A 20,680-nucleotide genomic window follows, 5' to 3' on the forward strand; every position below is an offset into this window, starting at 1 on the left:
CCCAAAAAATGCCTCCCTCGGCAGGTTCTCGTCTCACAGCTCTCCATTGGCCAACACTCAAAGGACAGCCAAAGGAAAAGGTATAAGGATACACTCAAGGTCACCCAAAAGCACAGAGGCATTACCACTACTGACTGGGAGGAGAATGCTGCAGATCGCTTGGCATGGCACCCCCTAGTCCATCAAGGCACAAGCCACCTCTTGGCTCAGCGACTCGACAGCGAGGCAGAACAGCAGCGGCAGAGGAAGAAGAAGGAAGCCAACCTAGGGCTGCAATTTCCACTCCCCTGCGCAATAATATGCCCCAACTCCGGAAGAACATGTGGGTCCAGAATTTGCTCCTCAGTCATCTGAAGTCTCACCAAGCCTGACAGACATCACCTTGGATTCCGAGGGTCTTCCGATGACGAAAACGATTAAAACCTTTCATAATTTGAAAAACATCCTGTTAAGCCTTTCCTTTTCCTAGCCAGTGCAGACATGATGGGCTGAATGGCCGTCTCCTGTGCTGTAACAATTCTGTGAAGTAACAAGTCTCCTCATAACTATAGTTTTCAACCTCTGGCATCATACTGATGAATGCTTTCCGAGCTTCACTGTCATTTCTATAGTTGGGCACCTGAAACTGAATGCAACAACTGTGGCCTAACCATGATCTTCTTAGAAAAAAATCTCTCTTTACTTTTGTACTCTTATGTTCTTAGTTAAAGTCTTTCTGGTCTTTTTTATAGCTTTATCTACCTTCCGTTGTGCTCACTGATGCTCATTTTGAATGCCTAGTTCATTTGCATCTGTCGGTGTCCATTTGGTGAATACTCCTATTACCGTGCTTTTCCTCCCACAATATAGTGCCTCACATATCTACACATTCACCTTAATACCTGATTTTTCACCATTTGCCCTTTTGTGTTACTGGCATATTTTAAGATTGTGCACCCTATGTCCAAAAGCAAATCATCTGTATACATGACGATCCAGCATCGACCCCCACCACTTGCAACCCTTATTTGCTGCCTGTGAACCAACCATGTGACTGTGTTTCCCCTTATACCTTGATGGGTGCATTTTTACAGCTAACCTTCTGTAAAACACATTAAGAATTTCTCCACCGATCTTTTTGAAAATACTCGTTTGGTAGTACAGAACTTGAGTATTGCTGAATAAAGAGACATGTCAAAGCTTTTCATCTTGCACTCATCAGGACACTTCATAAGCATACCAATATAAGGGGAAAACAACAATTTATACTGTATGTGGAGAAAGTATTGATTGGTTGACTGGTCAAGGCATTGCCCTGAGGAATGAGTCAACGAATGGCTGTCACTCTTTTTGTTTAGCTGAAACAGGTGAAATGTGTGTACATGTTTTTTCTGTCTGGAAAGAACAGGGCCCTGGGTATAAATCTATGTAGATATATTAATACACAGGGCCATGTTCTTTGCAGAGAGAAGGATCATGTACACACATTGTTCCTGTTTCAGCTAAACAAAATAAATGACAGCCATTCGCTGACTCAATCCTCAGGGCAATACCTTGACCAGTCAGGGTCAAGCTGCCTGATTTAAATTTCAAGCAATGCTTGGCAGTTAACTGTCAATCATGATCACTGGTGCATTCTCCATGATAACGCCTCTACCAATCGGGGTCCGCTTGCCAACCAATCAGCACTCTCTTCACATGCAGTATAAATTGTTGTTTTCCCCTTATATTGGTATTCTTGCAAAGTGTCCTGATGAGTGCAAGACAGAAAGCTTCAACATGTCTCTTTCTTCAGCAATACTTTTTGAAAATGTAAAGCCGCAACTAAATTAAGCATTTAATGCTATTTTAAAAATTGCGCACCAGATGAGAATCACTGAAGGATGTGCTACAAGTTAGCAAGGCCATTTAAAAAAAAAAGCAAGTCAAGCATCAGACTTTATTTCTAGAGGGACAGAATTGAAAAATAAGGAAGTTATGCTAAGCTTGAATTGAATAGTTCTTTCGTGATCCCAAAAAGGTCAGTAAGGTTGGAGCCCAGACCAAAGTGACTGAAGTGACCATGGCAAACCTTTAATGTACCGAAATTTTGTCAACTCACTGTTTTGGCCTCTAAATTGGCAATGGGTTATCCAACATTGAATTTTATGTAAGGAAGCCACAGGTAGGCAGATAGTTGGTTAGTCATGGAACATAAGCTGATAGTCAGTGGGAAAAGTGGAAGGAGGGGTTTGACTTGGATGAAGATCTAGTTTTGAATATGTTGCACATTTACATACGAACATACGAATTAGGAGCAGCAGCAGGCCACTCGGCCCTGTGAGCCTGCTCCGCCATTCCATGAGATCATGGCTGACCTGATTTGTAAATATAGTGCATGTCTTCTAACAGACTGATCCTTGCTGACCTGACTTATGGGGTTTAACCAATGTCATAACAGGAGAGAAAATGCTAATTCCTAATGCTAACTGTTCTAACACTTTGATAAGTGCTCCATATAGGCTTGTTAGTTTAGTTGTTCAGCCGACTAATCACTGATTTAGAATATGTAGTGATTCGCTGCGAGTGAGGCAAACTTCAGTTTATGAACTACACCAGGATGATGATTTGAAACTCCAAAAAGAGACCTTGTATGTTATTTCATGAACACCATATTGATCAAAAAGACCTTCCGGGAGTGGATTCAGCCGGACCTACGAGAGGCACCTCTACGCGGACAGTGGATAAATAGGGGCGAGGTGCGGGGCCTTCACTCGCCTTCCGGGAGTGGAGGCAGCCGGACCTGCGAGAGGCACCTCTACTCGGGCAGCAGATTAATAGAGGGCAAGGCTCGGGGCCTTCACTTACCTTCCGGGAGTGAAGGAAGCCATACCTGCGAGGGACATCACTATTCGGGCTGAGTTTGAAAAAGAAAATCCAGGAGTGACATCACAGAAAAACTGTAAGTTCATTAGTTGGTGAGAAGCTGCTGTTAAGGAGTGTGTTTAAATAGCTTAAAACTAGAAAAGCACATCATTTATAAAGAAGTAGCTACTTGGATTTCTGTAAGGAACAAGAGCAAAAGGGAAGTAAAGTTAAATCAAATCAAAGTGAAATAAAGTCATAAAGTTAGCATAAGTGTAGTAAAGTTAAGTTGCTAGTAATTTATTCTACTTTAAGTGTAATAAATAGTTTTTAGAGTTACGGGGTGGCAGGTCAGCTTGGCCGAGTGGAGTGTACATCCTGCGGTACGTGTGAAGTCGTGGACACACCATGTGTTCCTGACAAACACATCTGTAGGAAGTGTCACCAGCTGCACAAGCTTGAGCTCTGGGTTTCAGAACTTGAGCGGCAGTTGGAGTCACTGTTGTGCATCCGTGAGGCAGAGGACCATGTGGATGGCACGTTTCGGGAGGTGGTCACGCTGCAGGTCAGAAGCGTACAGCCAGAGAGGGAATGGGTGACCGCCAGAGTGTCCGAGGGAACCAGGCAGGTAGTATATGAGTACCCTGAGTCTAACCTGCTTGCTAATCGGTTTTCCATTTTGGATGCTGATGAGGGTGATGTCCCTCAGGAGTGCAGCCAGAGCCAAGCCTGTGGCCCACAGGCAGCTCAGCTGTACATTGGGGGAGGAAGAAAAATGGAAGGGCAATAATTAAAGGGATTCCATAGTCAGGGAATCAGAAAGGCATTTCAGAGGCAGTAAACGTGACTCCAGGATGGTGTGTTGCCTCCCTGGCGCCAGGGTCAAGGATGTCACGGAGCGGCTGCAGGACATCCTTCGGAGGAAGGGGGATCAGCCAGAAGTAGTGGTCCACATTAGTACCAATGATTTAGGTAGGAAGAGGGATGAGGTCCTGAAAGCAGATTTCAGGGAGTTAGGAAGGAAATTAAAAAGCAGGACCTCAAGGGCAGTAATCTCAGGATTACTCCCAGTGCTACGTGCTAGTGAGCATAGGAATAGGAGGATTGATCGATTAAATATGTGGCTGGAGAACTGGTGTAGGAGGGAGGGCATCATATTTCTGAGGCATTGGGCTGGTTCTGGGGTAGGTGGGACCTGTACAAGCTGGACGGGTTACATCTTAACAGGACTAGGACTGATATACTCACAGGGAGATTTACTAGTGCTGTTGATGTGCGTTTAAACTAGCTTGTCAGTGGGGTGGAAACCTGAGGGGTGGCCCAAGTTAGAAGACAGTAAAGTTGGGAACAAGAAGTAGCAGTGAGACTAGAAGGCAGGAGAAACAAAGCAGAGCATTGAGTATACTTCGAATGGAGAATGATGTCAAAAAGACAAAGTTAAGGGCACTCTACCTGAGTGTGCGTAGAATTCATAATAAGATAGGTGATCTAAAGGCACAAATAGAGGTAAATGGGTATGATATAATTGCTTTTTTGGAAATATGGCTGCTTGGTGACCAAGACTAGGAACTGAATATTCAAGGATATTCGATGTTTAGGAAGGACAGACAAGAAGGGAAGGGAGATGGAGCTGCGCTGATGATAAGGGATGGGATCAGTGCATCAGTAAGGGAGGATCTCAGATCAGAAGAACAATGTGTGGAATCTGTTTGGGTGGAGCTAAGAAGAAGCAAAGGGCAGCATACATTGGTTGGAGTTGTTTATAGGCCACCAAACAGTAGTGGTAATTTTTGGCACGGTATTAATTGGGAGATGAGAGAAGCGTGGGCAGTACAGTAGTCATGGGTGACTTCAATCTGTATATAGACTAGGTAAACTAATTGAGCACTAATGCTGCGGAAGATGAGTTTCTGGAGTGTGTTAGGGATGGCTTTCTAGAGCAGTATGTCGAGGAGCTGAGGCTTAATTAGATCTAGTATTATGTAATGAGAAAGAGCTAATTAATAATCTCGTTGTAAAAGAACCTTTAGGGATGAATGACCACAATATGATAGAATTTTACATTATGTTTGAAAATGAGTTCACTCTGAAGCAAGGATGTTAAAGTTGAATGTGAGGGACAAATTGAGGTGGATAAGAAAAATACATTGAAAGGTATATCTGTACATATGCAATGGGTAGTCTTCAAAGAACTATTACATAACTTACAGCACCTATACATTCCTTCAAGATGCAAAACCCCAAAAAAGTCAATCAACCACGTCTGACAAAGGAAGTTGAGGATTGTATAAGATTGAAAGAAAAGGCTTATAAAGTTGCCAGAAGTAGTAGTAAACCTGAGGATTGGGAGGTTATTTGAAGACAGCAATTGAAGACCAAGAAACTGGTAAAGAAAGAGAATAGAATATGAATGCAATCCAACAAAAAGCATAAAAATGGACTGTAAAAGCTTCTATAGGTATGTAAAAAGGAAGCACTTGGCTAAGACAAATGTGGGTCCATTACAGGCAGAGGCAGGAGAATTCATAATGGGGAATAGTGAATTGGCAGAGAAGCTAGATGATTATTTTGTGTCTCTTTTCACTGAGGAAGATACAGGAAATCTCCCAGATTTAGAGATCCAAGGGACTCGGGGAAAATGAGGAGTTGAAGGAAATTAGTATAAGTAAGGTTGTGTTGGAGAAATTAATGGGTCTGAAAGTTGATAAGTGCCCAGGACCTGATAGTCTGCATTCTAGAGTGTTTACTATAGAGATGGTGGATGCAATGGTGATAAATTTCCAAAATTCTATAGATTCTGGAATGGTTCCTGAAGGTTGGAAGGTAGCAAATGGGAGGGAGAGAAAAAACAGAACTACAAACCTGTTAGCCTTACATCAGTAGTAGGGAAAACGCTGGAATCTATTATAAAGGGTGAGACAAATGGGATACTTGGATAATCATGATCTGATTGGACATAGCATGGATTTGCTATTGGGAAATCATGTTTGACGAACTTGTTGGAGTTTTTTTGAGGATGTTACTAACAAAATTGATAAAGCGGAGTCAGTGGACGTAGTATACTTAGATTTTCAGAAGGCTTTTGATAAAGTCCCCCATAGGAGGCTGATTAGCAAAATAAAAGCACTCTGGATAGGAAGCAATATATTGGCATGGATTAAGGATTGGCTAACAGGCAGAAAACAGAGCATAGGAATAAGTGGGTCATTCTCGCCCTGGCAGGCTGTGACTAGTCGGGTACTGCAAGGATCAGTACTTGGGCCCCAGCTGTTCACAATATATATCAATGATTTGGATGTGGGGACCAAATGTAATATTTCCAAGTTCGCTGATGATACAAAGCTAGGTGGGAATGTGTATTGTGAGGAAGATGTAAAGTGGCTATAGGAGGATTTGGACAGACTTAGTGAATGGGCAAGAACATGGCAGATGGAATGTAATGTGGAAAAATGTGAGGTTATCCACTTTGGTAGAAGGAACAGCTGTGCAGAGTATTTCCTAAATGGTAAGAGATTAGAAAGTGTAGATGTATGAAGGGACCTGGGTGACCTTGTCCATAAGTCACTGAAAGCTAACATGCAGGTGCAGCAGGCAATTAGGAAGGATAATGGAATGTTAGCCTTTATCGCAAGAGGATTTGAGTACAGGAGTCGTGAAGTCTTCAATTATATAGAAGCTTGGTTAGACCGCTCCTGGAGTACTGTGCAGTTTTGGCCCCCTTACCTCAGAAAGGAAATTATTGCCATAGAGGGAGTGCAACGAAGGTGCACCAGACATGTTCCGGGGATGGCGGGACTGTCTTATCTTCATAAGATTGGGGAAACTGGGCCTGTATTCTCTGGAGTTTCGAAGAATGAGAGGTGATCTCATTGAAACCTACAAAATACTTACAGAAATAGACAGGGTAGCTGCAGGTAAGATGTTTCCCCTGATTGGGGAGACTAGCACCAGGGAACACTTTCAAAATAAGGGGGAAGCCATGGAAGCTCAGTCATTGACTATGTTGAAGGAAAGAGAGTGATAGATTTCTGATTAATAATAACGTACAGGATTACGGGGATAGTGTGGATAAAAGGCATTTAAGTGTTCGAACAGCCATGATCGTATTGAATGGCGGAGCAGGCTCAATGGGCTGAATGGCCGCATCCTGTTCCTATGTTCCTAAATGTGTCTTGTTTTCTGCAATGACATTTAGCTTAAGTGGAAAAATTTGTCTACACAAGCCAGTAGTTCTGTCCACTATAAACAGAAGCATATGGTGTTAATGCATTCCGTTTCCAGGTACTATTTTTTAAACCCCATTTATCCACTATCTTGTAGTCTTGTCCTCATAGACCAAACCCACAGTACCGTAAACTGAAGGACACAGTTTAATCTCACTCCTTTCCCCAGGCTGTGCTGCAGTATCTTTAATAATGAAAAAGGTAACTAAAAGCTTTGTTCATAAGCAGTCCTAGGCAAAAGATGCATTGTGCACATTAAAAAAATTGTATAAAGTTGCTATTTCAGGCACATTTAAGTTTTTAGTGTTGGACTGTTGGCATTCCCCCCTTTATCCATTGAAATGCATAATTAAAAACATAAATTTCCATTTTTCTCACTCTTGTTATTAATGTTTTACTGATGCCTTGTACTAAATTTTAACTTTTTTATACTAACATTATTAACAATGTGATACTAACAGCAGCTGAGATGAAAATATGTATTACTCCTTTATTACTGCCTGAGGTTCTCTTTAGAGAGAACACTGGCTATATCTGAAAGATTTATTCCAATGTTCCTGTTTCTCAACCAAGTACTTCACTACCCCATCTGAAACTCTTGAGATGCTGGCTATGCATTCTCCCTATGAGAAAGATGGGATGTCATTTTGCAACCAGTATCACAGTTGCTAATGTAAGGGGAGCAAAAATAACATGGATATTTCTAAAAATTAAGTTTGTTCTGACTTGAGTAATCTGTTGGTGGTGGGGGAGGGGGATTATTTGAAGGGACAGGCTCTTGGGAGTGTATCTCAAACTCACCAGAGGACAGGAGCAGTGCTGTAGAATTGTCCTTTTGCTGTTGAATGTGTTCCTGCACTTTTTATAATTATGAAGCAACAATCCATCCCACAAAGTAGTGGGATTTGGATTCACATTTGTGGCTTTGTACATGGTGAGCTCCAGATTTCAGCTGATAGAGCCATTGAATGAAGCTGGCCAACTATCAGTCCCCAGTTGTGGAAGAGCACCTGGGAGAGACCACATTTGTCCCTCCTGGGTTCTGGTACAAACAGATCTAAGGAAGGAAAAAAGAGAATAAAAATGTGAAGCTGAGAATCTGCTGTAACCCAACTGTAAAATGTGAACCTTTTTGTTTTATTCTTTGGAGTTAGTCTGAGAGCTGAAACATTTTGATCTGACAAGTTTAACATTTCCATAGCTGTGCAAGATAGATCATTCAACCCTAAAAGTACCCACCATGTCAATTTGGTAGATGGCAGCATATGGAGGTGCAGGAACCTGGAGTGCAGAGAGTTGTCAACAGTGGTGGGAGCACCTTGATTTTGAAAGCTGCTAACATTTGAACTTTATCATCTGTCTAATATTCACTTCAGTTTTTTTTAAGCTAACTTTGTGATTGTTGGTCTAGTTCAATTGATGTGCAGTGATTCTTATGCCCTAGGCTTTAAATGTGTGCTCCAGATCACCTACAATGACCTGACCTTTGAATGTTCATCTGACAAAACGATCTGCCACGTGGTTTAATTTCTTTCAGTTATGAACTCTTAATGTCTTTTCTCTTTTCCCAGTTTTCTTTACTACTCTTTACTCTGAACACAGGACATTACACTGGGATTTGGTTCAACAAGCTCTGTCAACTCTCCAAGCTCTTGTGTCAGCTTGAATTGTGAATGTTAGCAGGCAGTCTGGCTGAGCAGCATCATAGCTCAGCTGTATCTCGTCCATCAAGGAAGTCGACTGACATGCATTTTATAACCCTGTATAAGCAGGTAGCAATCAGGAACACTAACTGAAAATCTACTTCCACCTGCTCCTTAGCCCAGAGTCACTAACGTCAATTGTTACACTGCTGCAGCCCCAGCCCAGCCCCAAAAAGAACAGCACTTAACTAGAGCCAAAGTTTGCCTAATTAGTATAACTGAGTACCACATTTCGTGGTGCATTTAAAAACAGAACATTGATGAACTGAGACTAATTTTTAAGATAAAACACACAAATCCTGCCACCAGGTGCCTGGACCCCTTCTTTTGAGAAGGCGGTTAGGAGTTGTCTGCAGACCCCCTGACAGCACTGATGTAGTGGAACAATATTTAAATATGGAGCTCAGGGAAGCAAGTAGCAAAAGTAACGAGATTATAATGGGAATTTCTAATTTTCACATAGACTGGGGAGAAGCAGTATAGCTTGAGTAGCGAAAGCAATTTTTCTACAATAGTTTCAGGACAGTTTACTGGGAAAATATGCTTTAGAACCAAGGGAGGAGGCCATAATGATGATTAACGAACCAGAATTAGTGAACAGTCTGACAAGAAGGAGCATCTTGAATATAGTGATCATTATGCAATTGAATTTAATGATAGGTTTGTGAAGGAGAAGAGGGAGTCACAAAGTAATAAATTTAAGGGCAGCCTTTGAAGGGACGAGGAGTGAATTGATTGCACTGAGATGAACTGAAGTTATTATTGGGTAACTCTGCACTTGATGTAAAATATTCAGAGAAGTATTTGGCACCTTCTATCGACCAGATTATCAGTAGCATTGGCAGAGACCTGGAAACTGGTTGTATGTCCCCCCAATAAGGGAATCAGTTAAACCACGGCTCGATGGATAATCTATTGATTTTTATCTCCAAAACATGAAATTCAGGCAGACTTATGTTACTTTAAGAATACTGTTTTAAACTAACAATAGAGTAGATTATTCCTTTTAATAGTTATCCACCAATAGACCAGTTCATCTATTGTGTGCTCAATTTTTTTCTTTGCGCACACCTCCAGTACTGTGAGCAGGACGTTTTGCACATACGTGCACTCTTAAACAAGCCACTGTGTGCTGTGTGGAGCCGTATTATGTCAGATCCTTATTATAATGGAGGATCTTACTGTGGACCAAAGACATTTGTCAGCTAATGGCCCTGCTGACTGTTCCTTCTGAGGCCTCCGTTTTGAGTCCTGTGACCTAAATTGTTTTGTCGGCTCTGAGAAATCACATGCTTCTCCAGTAGTGCAAAATGACATTTGCAACCCTTTGGAGATTTATTCCTAAAATCATTGGACAAACTTCATATTTTCATGAAGTGTAAAATTATGAGGACAGGCTGCATGACCAGCGTATTATTCCCTTAACTATAGAAGATTAATGGGTGATCTAGTTGAGGTACTTAAGGTCGTTATGGATTTGATAGGGTAGATAGACAAAAATTATTTCCTGTTGCTGGGGAGTCCAGAACAAGGGGGTATAATAGAATTGGAACTTGGCTGTTCAGAAAACACTTACTCACACAAAGGTTGGTGGAAATCTGGGACCCCCCCCCCACCCCCACCCCTCATCCGTCAAAAATGCTGTTAAGGTCAGTTGAAAATTTTATAACTTGAGATTGATTTTTGCTAGCCTAGGATCTTAAGCAGTGTTGAATGAGTTTAAAAAAGATTTAATTGAAATGCAGAACAGGCTTTAGGGGCATCCTCCAAGTTTGTATTTCTAAATGGGTAGAGTTACAGAATATGATCCCCAAAACATCAGTGGTAAATCCTAGGGACCAGGTGTTTTGTAATTTGTCCTCATGGACCCACACCACCATTTTATTAGCCATGGTGTGTATTTCTTTAATCTCTGTCCCTTGGCCTTTCTTCATGTTCCTTATCCTTAATTCTCTAATATGTATTTATTAAATAGCTCAATTGATTTTGTCTGGTTTTCTGGGGCAGTGTGCCCTACGTTCTTACAATCCAATGTGTGAAGTTTTCCTAGATTCACTCTTTGTTTTAATTCTAAAGGTAATATGAACACCCTGCTCAGTTGAAACTTGGCATTCGGGCATTTAAAATGGTCCTGGTGACTCACCCTGAGACATTCTGTCCCATTCCCACTGTCTTCCATTTCAACCTACTTCTGAGCAGGTGGCAAGTGAGCTTGTCTGAAGCCCAACTGGCTCATTCTTTAAATATGCAGATTGAGATGTGATGACATCTTAGGGCCCTCACTGCTATTTTAACCGATGGCCTGAGCAGATGAGACTGATGAGTTAAAATGGCCTAGGCCTCCCTATGCTGAGGTCAGGAGTTCCGCTGTTTGCTTAACTCCTGCTCTGTGTTAAATCGGGTCTTAAGTTTCTGTCTCTTTCTAGATTCCCCTGAGAAAAAGAAGAGTTGTTCTGCACCTACCCTGCCAATTCCTTTCATTTATATTAAATGCCTTAATCGGATCAATCCTTAAAGCCCTCATTTCCTGGGGGTAGAAGTGAGTATGCCCTGTCTCTGATAATAAGTCAGCCCCACTATCCTAGACATTATCCTGCTGAATCACAGCTTTCTCCAGTAGTTTCTTTGCCAAATGGAGCATCCAAAGCTTATTGCAGAATTTCAAATGAGATCTGGCCAATGCTCTGTATATTTGCATGAGCATTTTGCTTTAATATTCTATCCCTCTTGCGATGTTGCTAATGCCTTTTTTTGCATCAGCTAGCCAACCTTTATGATTTATGCACTTGGAAATAATCCCATTGCTCATTTGTTTATCCATCCCTATTTCATTTGCATTCCTTTCTGGCATTCTTGCACCCAAAGTGTGCCATTTCACACTTCATTATGTTAAACTGTATTTGCCAAGGTTACATTCCTAATCTGCGTTCTTTCATAATTTTCTGTTCCCTTCATATATCACACATCACTGCCCACTAAAACAAGAATGTCCCTTTCATCCCACTTTCCTGATTTCTAACTCTTAACCAGTTGCTATCAGTACCATGAGGTTGCTTCAATTCTTTATAATTCAGTTTTTATTAGCAAGCTTTTGTATGGAACCTTATCAAGCATTTTTTCTGAAAATGTGTGCGTGTGTATGTATATGGCCCTTCGTTATCCACCTGCTCAATGACTATCAACTTTTTTTGTCACACCAGTTAGATATGACTTTTTGAGATAGAATCATAGAATGGTTACAGCACAGAAGGAGACCATTCAGTCTGTTGTGAACATGCCAGCTCTCTTGAAGTTCAACTGCTAGCCCCGCTCCCCTGTGATTTTCCCAAAATCCTATAAGTTTTTCTTTACAGATGCTTATCCAATTTCCTTTTGAAGGGTGCAACATTTGCTGACTTGCAATCTTGGGTACTATTTTTGAATTAAGTGAGCTATGGCAGAATTTTCTCCTGAATTCCTTATTTGATTTAATAGCAGGAATTTGTCTTAGATTTATGGCCCCTAGTTCTGGCTTCCCCCAAAATATGTGAAAACATCTTTTCTATTTCTTCAATAAGTGGGCTCTTCTGTTGATCGCAAAATCTTGTCTTGTTCCTCATGATAACTTAGATATGTTAAACCATTGCATTGAAACACAGATAGTGCCTGCCCCTTTAGAAATTTGTTATTTTCATTCTTGGAACAGTTATGTGGTTAAGCCACAGCTCATGTGGAAGCAATCGGAAACTTGTCTTGTGCAATTAATTTGTACCCCGTAAACTGAGCCTCTTCTGAAGTTAGTGATAATTACTGAGCCTCGTCAAGCTGTTCCTCACACAGGGCGTCCTATCATTCCTAACTGTATCGGCTATCATCAGGGACTACATTTAACGGTGACTCTTCATCAGAGCAGACAGGATCATAGTTGTACATATATCGCAGCTGAGATGTTACTGCCAGCACTCTGTAACTTAAGCTGTACAGCGGCTGACTAATGAAGATAGGCTTACATTCTTGTAAAGATCAATAGGGGAGAACAACAATTCTTTTACAGTTTATAGTTAGCTGCTGTTCTGAACTCTTTCAAAATCGCAGGCTCACATCTGAAACTACGTTTTCAACTTTTATTAAATTAAATTTTTAAACAACTTTTGACTCGTTGAAATTAAAAAGGGTTGGGGTTGATTATCACTGGTTTTAGCTCCCAGGATTCAATGGCTGGACACTGATGTTTCTTTTGTTCATTACTCATTTATTATAACGTCATTGCCTTTTCACCCTAACACCTTAACAGCATCCCTCCTCCTTAATTTTCTTTCTCCCTCCTCTCCTTTCCTCCATTTTGACTTTCCTTACCCCTCTCTGCTCTCTTCATCCCTCAACTTTAAACCATCCCCTGCTTACCCTTGCTCCTCCCTTTCCATTCTCACCTCCCACGCCCCGTCTCCCCTCTCCTCCCTGTTGCCTCCCCCCATCCCCCGTCGCCTCTCCTCCCCCGTCGCCTCCCTTTCACCTCTCCTCCCCCGTTCCCCTCCTGTCTCCTCTCCCCCATCTGCCCTCCTTTCTCCTCTCCCTCTCCTGTCTCCTCTCATCCCATCTCTGTCCTCTGTTCTATCTCTCTCTCCTCCCCCTCCCTGGCTCTCTCCCCCTCCTGTCTCTTCCTCCACACCTCCTCACTCCCCACTCCACGCCTCCTCAACCCCCACCCCTTCACCCCACTTCCATCTTTCATCACCTGAATTGACTTTGGTATTGTAAATTAAGCTGCTGTTAATTTTAAGCCTAAAATTAAATTGACCAGATTCTGTTAAATGTAAATGCCATGCATCCTAGTGCCATTTCTGGATTCAGTACATTAAGCTGTGATTTTTAACTATCAAATGTTTTCAGTGCTATTAGAATTCAACATTACTCTGATTTAAAAGTAAATAAATCCAGCCGAGAGTCTGACCCTCTCACAGAGCGGTACAATTTGAAGAGTTTAGGTTCAGCTTTCTATAGCGCTTTGTCTTCAGCTCTGCAGTGACCAGTGAGAAACAGGGGCAAAAATTTGACTGGGTGACACTGTTATCCCCGGTGTAACATTAAATTTTCTAAGAGGTTATTAGGCAACAGCTTTGACTTTGGTTGATTTTATTTTCTTTCCTTGTTAATTTTTTTTATGTTGCATATTGATCAGGAATTTTCTTTGTCTTTTTTGTCTTGTTTATTCGTTTTCCAGTCTGACCAGGTACAGGTCATCCCCAGTCCCAGTGTATGTATTATTATTTCATTTTCTGCTCTACCCCTTTTGCATGCTTTCAAACTGCTTGTGGGTAGTACACTTGGACTATATGAATCCCGATAACCCAGCGTACAACAGTATACATTGTAATCACTTAATTGCTGCATGATCCGAAACAAGCTTAGCTACCAGTGGAGTGATGGTAATCAGAGGTGTATTGAGACGCTGTGCTTTAAATGTGTGGTTTATTTGACACTACATTAACCTTGTGTTTCCCTTCTTTTGCCTATTAGTACTTCGTTCAAATCTCTTGATATTTCCAGTAGTGAGGGTGGGGGCGTCAACTTAATGCAGCTGCTGGTCTTTCTGTAATTTGACCAGTCGCACGGCTGGCATATCTGTCACTTGACCAGTCACATTGTGGGTGAAGTGAAGAAATAATTTTCAATCCATGTTTCAATGAGACACCGTAAACGCCCTCACCCTTGCTCGGCTTGTCACGCATTGGCTTCCTTTTTAATCTGCCTTTTTGGTTTTAGAAACTTTTTTTTAAAAAAAAGAGCGTTTGGCTGAAACACTCGACACTAATCACGCTGGATATTTGTTTGGTTCATGGCATGACATAACTTTATCATTTGGGAACTGGACCCTCCAAAACAAACCACCTAGAATTTGGTTGCAATTAAAACTTACTTCCCTGAACGCAAGTAGGAAAGAGTTGGATGGATAAGAGATAGAAACAGAAAATGCTTCCAGTGTGATGTACTCTGTTGCTGTGGGGGTAAAATTGTGTCTGGCTGACTTATACATCTGTTACAATTGGTAAGCTAAATAATAAATTTCTAGATTTTATTATATTATTTCAACCTGTATATGTTAGGAGCAACGGATGATAAGACTGTTTTTTGGATCCAGCCATAATTCTACTGAAGTTAGTGGTCTAAATGTTTAAATCAAGATTAAGTATATTATTAAAGCAATAAATGATCTGAAAGTGATACCTTGGGATTTAAGTTGTTCATTAATTTGACGTTGAGTCTCCATTTTCATTTATTGAATTTATTCCTGCTGATCAGCTCAGAGCTATTATTTAAAGGTTAGCCCTTTACTCACAATAATTGCTTCAAATGGAACGCCCAAGATGCGTTGGCACAATTACTAAAATAAAGGTAATTGAAGGCGAGTGCAAATTAATTAAAGTTTTTCATTCTTCAATTCTACTTTGAAATATTTCTTGTGGCTTCTGACTGAAATACCATGTTATTTCAATCCATATGCACAGATGCACAAGTTTTCCCCAGTGCTCCTCAAGACCACTGACTATAGCAGGCTAAAACGGGTCCCCTTGTGTTTTGGAGGTTGTATCAAACTGCGTGATTGAACCCCCCAAAACCCAAGTTATCCTTAATGGAGTTCAAGGCTGATTTGTTTTTATTGCCTCTCTCCAATTAGGAGACAAATGGCCTTATCAAAATTATCCTAAATGTCACACATTTTGTTAGACATGGAAAAGAATGGCATCGTCGTATTGTATTTCAGGGAGGACAGTGGAGAATTGTACATTGGAATGGTACAAGTGAAGCTAGAATATTGGGACACAAATAAATCACAAAGGAAATGGTGGAGCAGGGTGGGTTTAAAGATTAAAACATAGTTTTAGAAATAAATAAAGTTGAAACATTAAAATGTTGAGCCAAATTGAATTAGAAGTATACAAAAAAATTAAAGCCCAGAGAACATTCCTCCTATCCCTTAGCAAACCTCTGTATTTATACGTGTGTTAGGAACTAGGCCTCACCACAAAGAACCCAGCCACCTTTGCCGTCTCTCCATGTTAAGTGGTTTTAAAATGTTTTGAATGTAAAATCTAATCCTTTAGCAGTGTCAGCTGATTCTTCTAACCAAGCATTCCCATGACAATGTTGCAGACTTGCTCAGTGAGTATCTGAGCTTTGCAGTCACTGGTATGTGCCGAGTCGCTACAACTCAGTGACCCTAGGTTTGAGGTGGAAGGAGGAGAAATTAGCCTGGTCTCTTGCTCCTCATCGGCCTAGACTAAATTGCGGCTGGGAAGTGTCATTGTGTGGACGCCACGTGAGGAAGAAATGGGCTTGGCTATTTAGTCCTCTGTGGTTCAATAAATTCTGATGCACTCTTGTCGAATACTGACAGATGAACAATGGCTGCTAAGATTGAGATTCCAGGTGGAAAATGGCATCCATAGAACCAGGAGTCAGTGCTTTCAGGAATGAAGGGGCAGGAAGAAAATGGCCTAGTTTTGATTTTAAGGAAAATTATGTGTTTTGGGGGGGGGGGGGGAAATGTTAAATTTGAAATGTGGGCTCAACACTGTCCTACTGCACAGAGCTGGAGGTGGTCCGCTGTGTCACAGGGTGTTGGCATATCAATTGATTCTGCACAGAGTGACAGAACAGTGGCCCACACCAGCAGCATTATGCCCAATTAATTCCCAGACCTTGACTCATGCTCCTTTCCATTCTGTTCTTGGAAATAAATAGGAGGAAAACTGAAGGCAGCTCAAATCACATGAGAGTTTCTCTCTTGTGCTTTCTGGTATTGGGTGACTTGAGTTGAATCAACTCCTGGGAACATGTAGCTGCTGGTCCTCCGCACCTGGAAATGGGACCTAAAGAAAAAAAAATTGGGGGAAGGAACAGAATATAATCAGAATATAATTCTAACTCAGTATAATAACAAAAGTTCAGTGGTGCATTCCAGGTAATTATGTTCTCTGGAGCTCGTCTCAGGTTGTTGATGAGATATTTCCTGAAATCTGGTTACAGGTTCTAAGGGTGAGCATTGCAGAGACCACATCATTGAATCGATAGGGTGAAAATTGATGGGGCTGATGTATGTTTGTTAATGAAATAATTTATTCTGCAGCCTACCTGGACAGTTCAGATATCTGATTGTGCAGAATTACAAGCTTGTTCTATAGTGTTTTGGCAATATGTGTCCTGTAATTTCAATCCTGTTTTATTTTTTTCGTTTGTTTTTTGTTTGCCTTTTGTTTTCTTTTCTCCTTTAGCCTCCGGCCAAATACCTCTTACCAGAGATGAGAGTATCTGATGTTGGAAAGAAATGTGTAGTCATCGACTTAGATGAAACCTTAGTACATAGTTCCTTTAAGGTACTGCAAGTTCTTTGTTCATTCTTGTGTTCCTCTTTAACTTGTGTATTTTTTTGTTAAGTTAAAGAATACAACTTTCACATTGTCAATCTGAAGCCTGTTGTCGGGGGAGGGTGGAAAGTGGGTGTGCATGAGAAGTAATTAAGAGTGCGTAACTGTAAAAAAAAATGATTGCCAAATTTATTTCAGCATGATATTTTTGTAGTTTAAAATTCTTAGCCTGTTCAAAATGGTCAAAATCTTATTCAGGTAACTTCAGCGTGTGAGGATGGTACTTTTCCTGGAGAAGACGGGAGGAAGCAAAATTAGAGGGGTATGGATATAGGCTTGAAAAGGACAAAAGAACAGGAGGGAGTGGGACTAATTGAAATTGTTCTATCAAAGAGCTGGCACAGGTAGGATGGCTGAATGGCCTCCTGTGCTGTTTGATTGATTGTGTGGAAGTGTAGGCTATTTGAATAACTTCACCCTTAACCCCTGAGGCCTGAACTGGCTTTTGCATTGGGTTAGCATTAATGTCTTTGGACCTGCTTTCAAATCCAGCTCCCACACAGCAGTAGTATGAAAGTGCTGCTTTGCTGTCTGGGAAGGTGCTGCAGAGGTTTGGACATTCTGAGCACAGATCCCATTGGATTTGGATGTGCAGTACAAGAAGCCACCTGGATGGTGTGTGAAGGCAATGGAAATTAAGGAGTTATCATCCGAGGCTGTGCATTGATGGTACAACGGTAAAGGGCGCTTTACTTTTGTGCCTGGCTTTTTCAGATGTGACTGGGAACTGTTTAACACTGACATCATTTGTCCAAATTCAAGCATTTCCATTCTCTAGTAGTGAGCCCTCTCTGAATTGACAAATGTAAAAAGAAATCACCAGAAATGGAAGGAAAAAACCTTCGCTGCATATAAACAAAGGATTTCATTCAGCCCCTTTTGATCTGCAACAGAGCAGCTCATGCAATGTCAGTTGACTACTAGCTAGCAATAAAATATACCCATGCTCACAAAATAATGGCATGTGCTTGCCTGGATTTCAGGGCGCCTGTTCAGATGCACTGATTGTGTGATGAGTGAACTTAAATCTAGAATGATACCCAAACATATCACGTGTGATAATAAACCTTTTAAGTCCTTGCTATCTAGGCAGGGAATTGGTGACGTTGATAATGAGCATCTTGCCAGAGAGTAAAGATATTTCAGTTGGCACACTCATGTCACTTGCTTTCAGTGGTGATGTTTGCTCTGCATTGTTATTTTTAATATGGAACTGTTTACTTCATGAAGAAGTCATTTTGTTGGGAGAAATAATATACCTAGGTTTTGGTAAGTTTGAGACCTTGGATGACCGAATGAAACTAAACCTTACAGCCTGACGTTGGTCAGTAACTGCAATATCGGGTAATCTGTGAGAGCATAGATCCATATGGCCAATTTGTGTTTTGATCTAATTAATGATATGTTGTTGCCATGTGACTTTATTTGTTCCCTATTCACGCCTCTTCTCTCCTGCATGCCATGACCCATGGTGTAGTACAGACTTTATGGGTTATGCAAATAAATCAGTTGGGGGGGGTGGGTGAGGGTGTTATCAAAGTAAAAAAATAAAAGCAAAATACAGTGAATGCTAGAAATCTGAAATAAAAACAGAAAATGCTGGAAAAACTCAGCAGGTCTAGCATGCTGCTAGAAGGCTCTGAAGAAGGGTCATATGGATTCAAAACATTAACTCTGTTTCTCTCTCCACAAATGCTGCTAGACCTGGTGTTATCAAAGTGTCCATTCTTAACGTAAAAATATGTCGGAAGATGATCTAAACTTCACCGTGGAACTTGACCTCAATCTCACATCTCTTAAACCAGCAGAAGCACATTGCTGGGGTGTAGTTACGAATGATTCGTCCAACTGGGAAATGCTGAGGGCAGTTGCAGTACAATGCACTTGGGTGTCTCACTGTGGATTAGAAAGAGAAAAGAAAAACTTGCATTTGCATAGTGCCTTTTATGACCTCTGGATGTCCCAAAGTGCTTCACATTCAATGAAGTAGTTTTTATGGGGGAGGCGATGACCTAGTGATATTATTGCTGGACTAGTAACCCGGAAAGCCAGGGTAATGCTCTGGGGACCCGGGTTCGAATCCTGTCACAGCAGATGGTGGAATTTGAATTCAATAAAAATCTGGAATTAGAAGTCTAAAGATGACCATGGAACCATTGCCGATTGTTATTAAAACCCATCTGGTTCACTAATGAGGAAATCTACCATTCTTGCTTGGTGTGGCCTACATGTGACTCCAATGTGGTTGACTCTTAAATGTCCTCTGAACAAGGGCAATCAGGATGGCCTAGCCAGCGATGCTCACATCCCATGAATGAATAAGAAAGTGTAATCACTTCTGTAATTGCTTCTGATATGACTCCGGACCCCATGAAGTCTCATGGCATCAGGTCAAACATGGACAAGGAAACCTCCTGCTGATTACCATGTACTGCCCTCCCTCAGCTGATGAATCAGTGCTCCTCCATGTTGAACACCACTTGGAGGAAGCACTGAGGGTGGCAAGGGTGCAGAATGTACTCTGGGTGGGGGACTTCAATGTCCACTACCAAGAGTGGCTTGGTAGTACCACTAGTGACCGAGCTGGCAGAGTGCTGAATGACATAGCTGCTAGACTGGGTCTGCGGCAGGTGGTGAGGGAACCAACAAGAGGGAAAAATATATTTCACCTCATCCTCACCAACCTGCCTGCCACAGATGCATCTGTCCACGCGGAGTCACCACCGCACAGTTGTTGTGGAGATGAAGCCCCTCCTTCACATTGGCACTACCACTGCGCTCAATGGGATAGATAAGAGCTAACAACTGAAGTCTGGGAATCTATGAGGCACTGTGGGCCATCAGCAGCAGCAGAATTGTACTCGAACACAATCTGTAAGCTCTTGGCCCGGCATATCACCCACTCTACCATTACCATCAAGCCAGGGGATCATCCTGGTTCAATTAAGAATGCAGGAGCAGCCAGGTGCTGAGTGGATGATCCATCTCTGCCTTCTCTGGAGGTCCCCAGTATCACAGATGCCAGTCTTCAGCCAATTCGATTCACTCCACAAGATATCAAGAAATGGCTGAAGGCACTGTATACTGCAAAGGCTGTAGGCCATGACAACATTCTGGCATTGTACTGAAAACTTGTGCTCCAGAACTTGCCACACCCCTAGCCAAGCTGTTCCAGTACAGCTACAAAACTGGCATCTACCCTGCTATGTGGAAAATTCCCCAGGTATGTCCTGTACGCAAAAAGCAGGACAAATCCAACCCGACCAATCACTGCCCCATCAGTCTACTCTCGATCATCAGTAAAATAATGGAAGGGGTCATCAACAGTGCTATCAAGCGGTACTTGCTTAGCAATAAGCTGCTCACTGACGCCTAGTTTGGGTGCCGCCAGGGCCACTCAGTTCCTGACCTCATTACAGTCTTGGTTCAAACATGGACAGAAGAGCTGAACTCCCTAGGTGAGGTGAGAGTGACAGCCCTTGACATCAAGGCCGTATTTAACTGAGTGTGGCATCAAGGAGCCTTA

The 20,680-nt window shown here is 41.7% G+C and overlaps 1 protein-coding gene across 3 annotated transcripts in view; it reads left to right on the forward strand.

The window, feature by feature from the left end:
• Positions 1-20,680, forward strand: part of ctdspla (CTD (carboxy-terminal domain, RNA polymerase II, polypeptide A) small phosphatase-like a) — a 190,745-nt gene that overhangs the window by 142,836 nt on the left and 27,229 nt on the right. The window contains exons 3-4 of one of the 3 annotated variants that reach the window (XM_078536481.1): positions 13,950-13,982; positions 17,002-17,103. The exons of 1 other annotated variant lie outside the window; for it this stretch is intronic. In XM_078536481.1, the coding sequence (XP_078392607.1) occupies positions 13,950-13,982; positions 17,002-17,103 (135 nt within the window). The remainder of the gene's footprint in view (positions 1-13,949; positions 13,983-17,001; positions 17,104-20,680) is intronic. One more of the 3 variants, XM_078536488.1, reaches the window with a different exon arrangement.

This window comes from Cetorhinus maximus, chromosome 3 (genome assembly GCF_964194155.1).
Source record: "Cetorhinus maximus chromosome 3, sCetMax3.hap1.1, whole genome shotgun sequence".
NCBI lineage: Eukaryota > Metazoa > Chordata > Chondrichthyes > Lamniformes > Cetorhinidae > Cetorhinus > Cetorhinus maximus.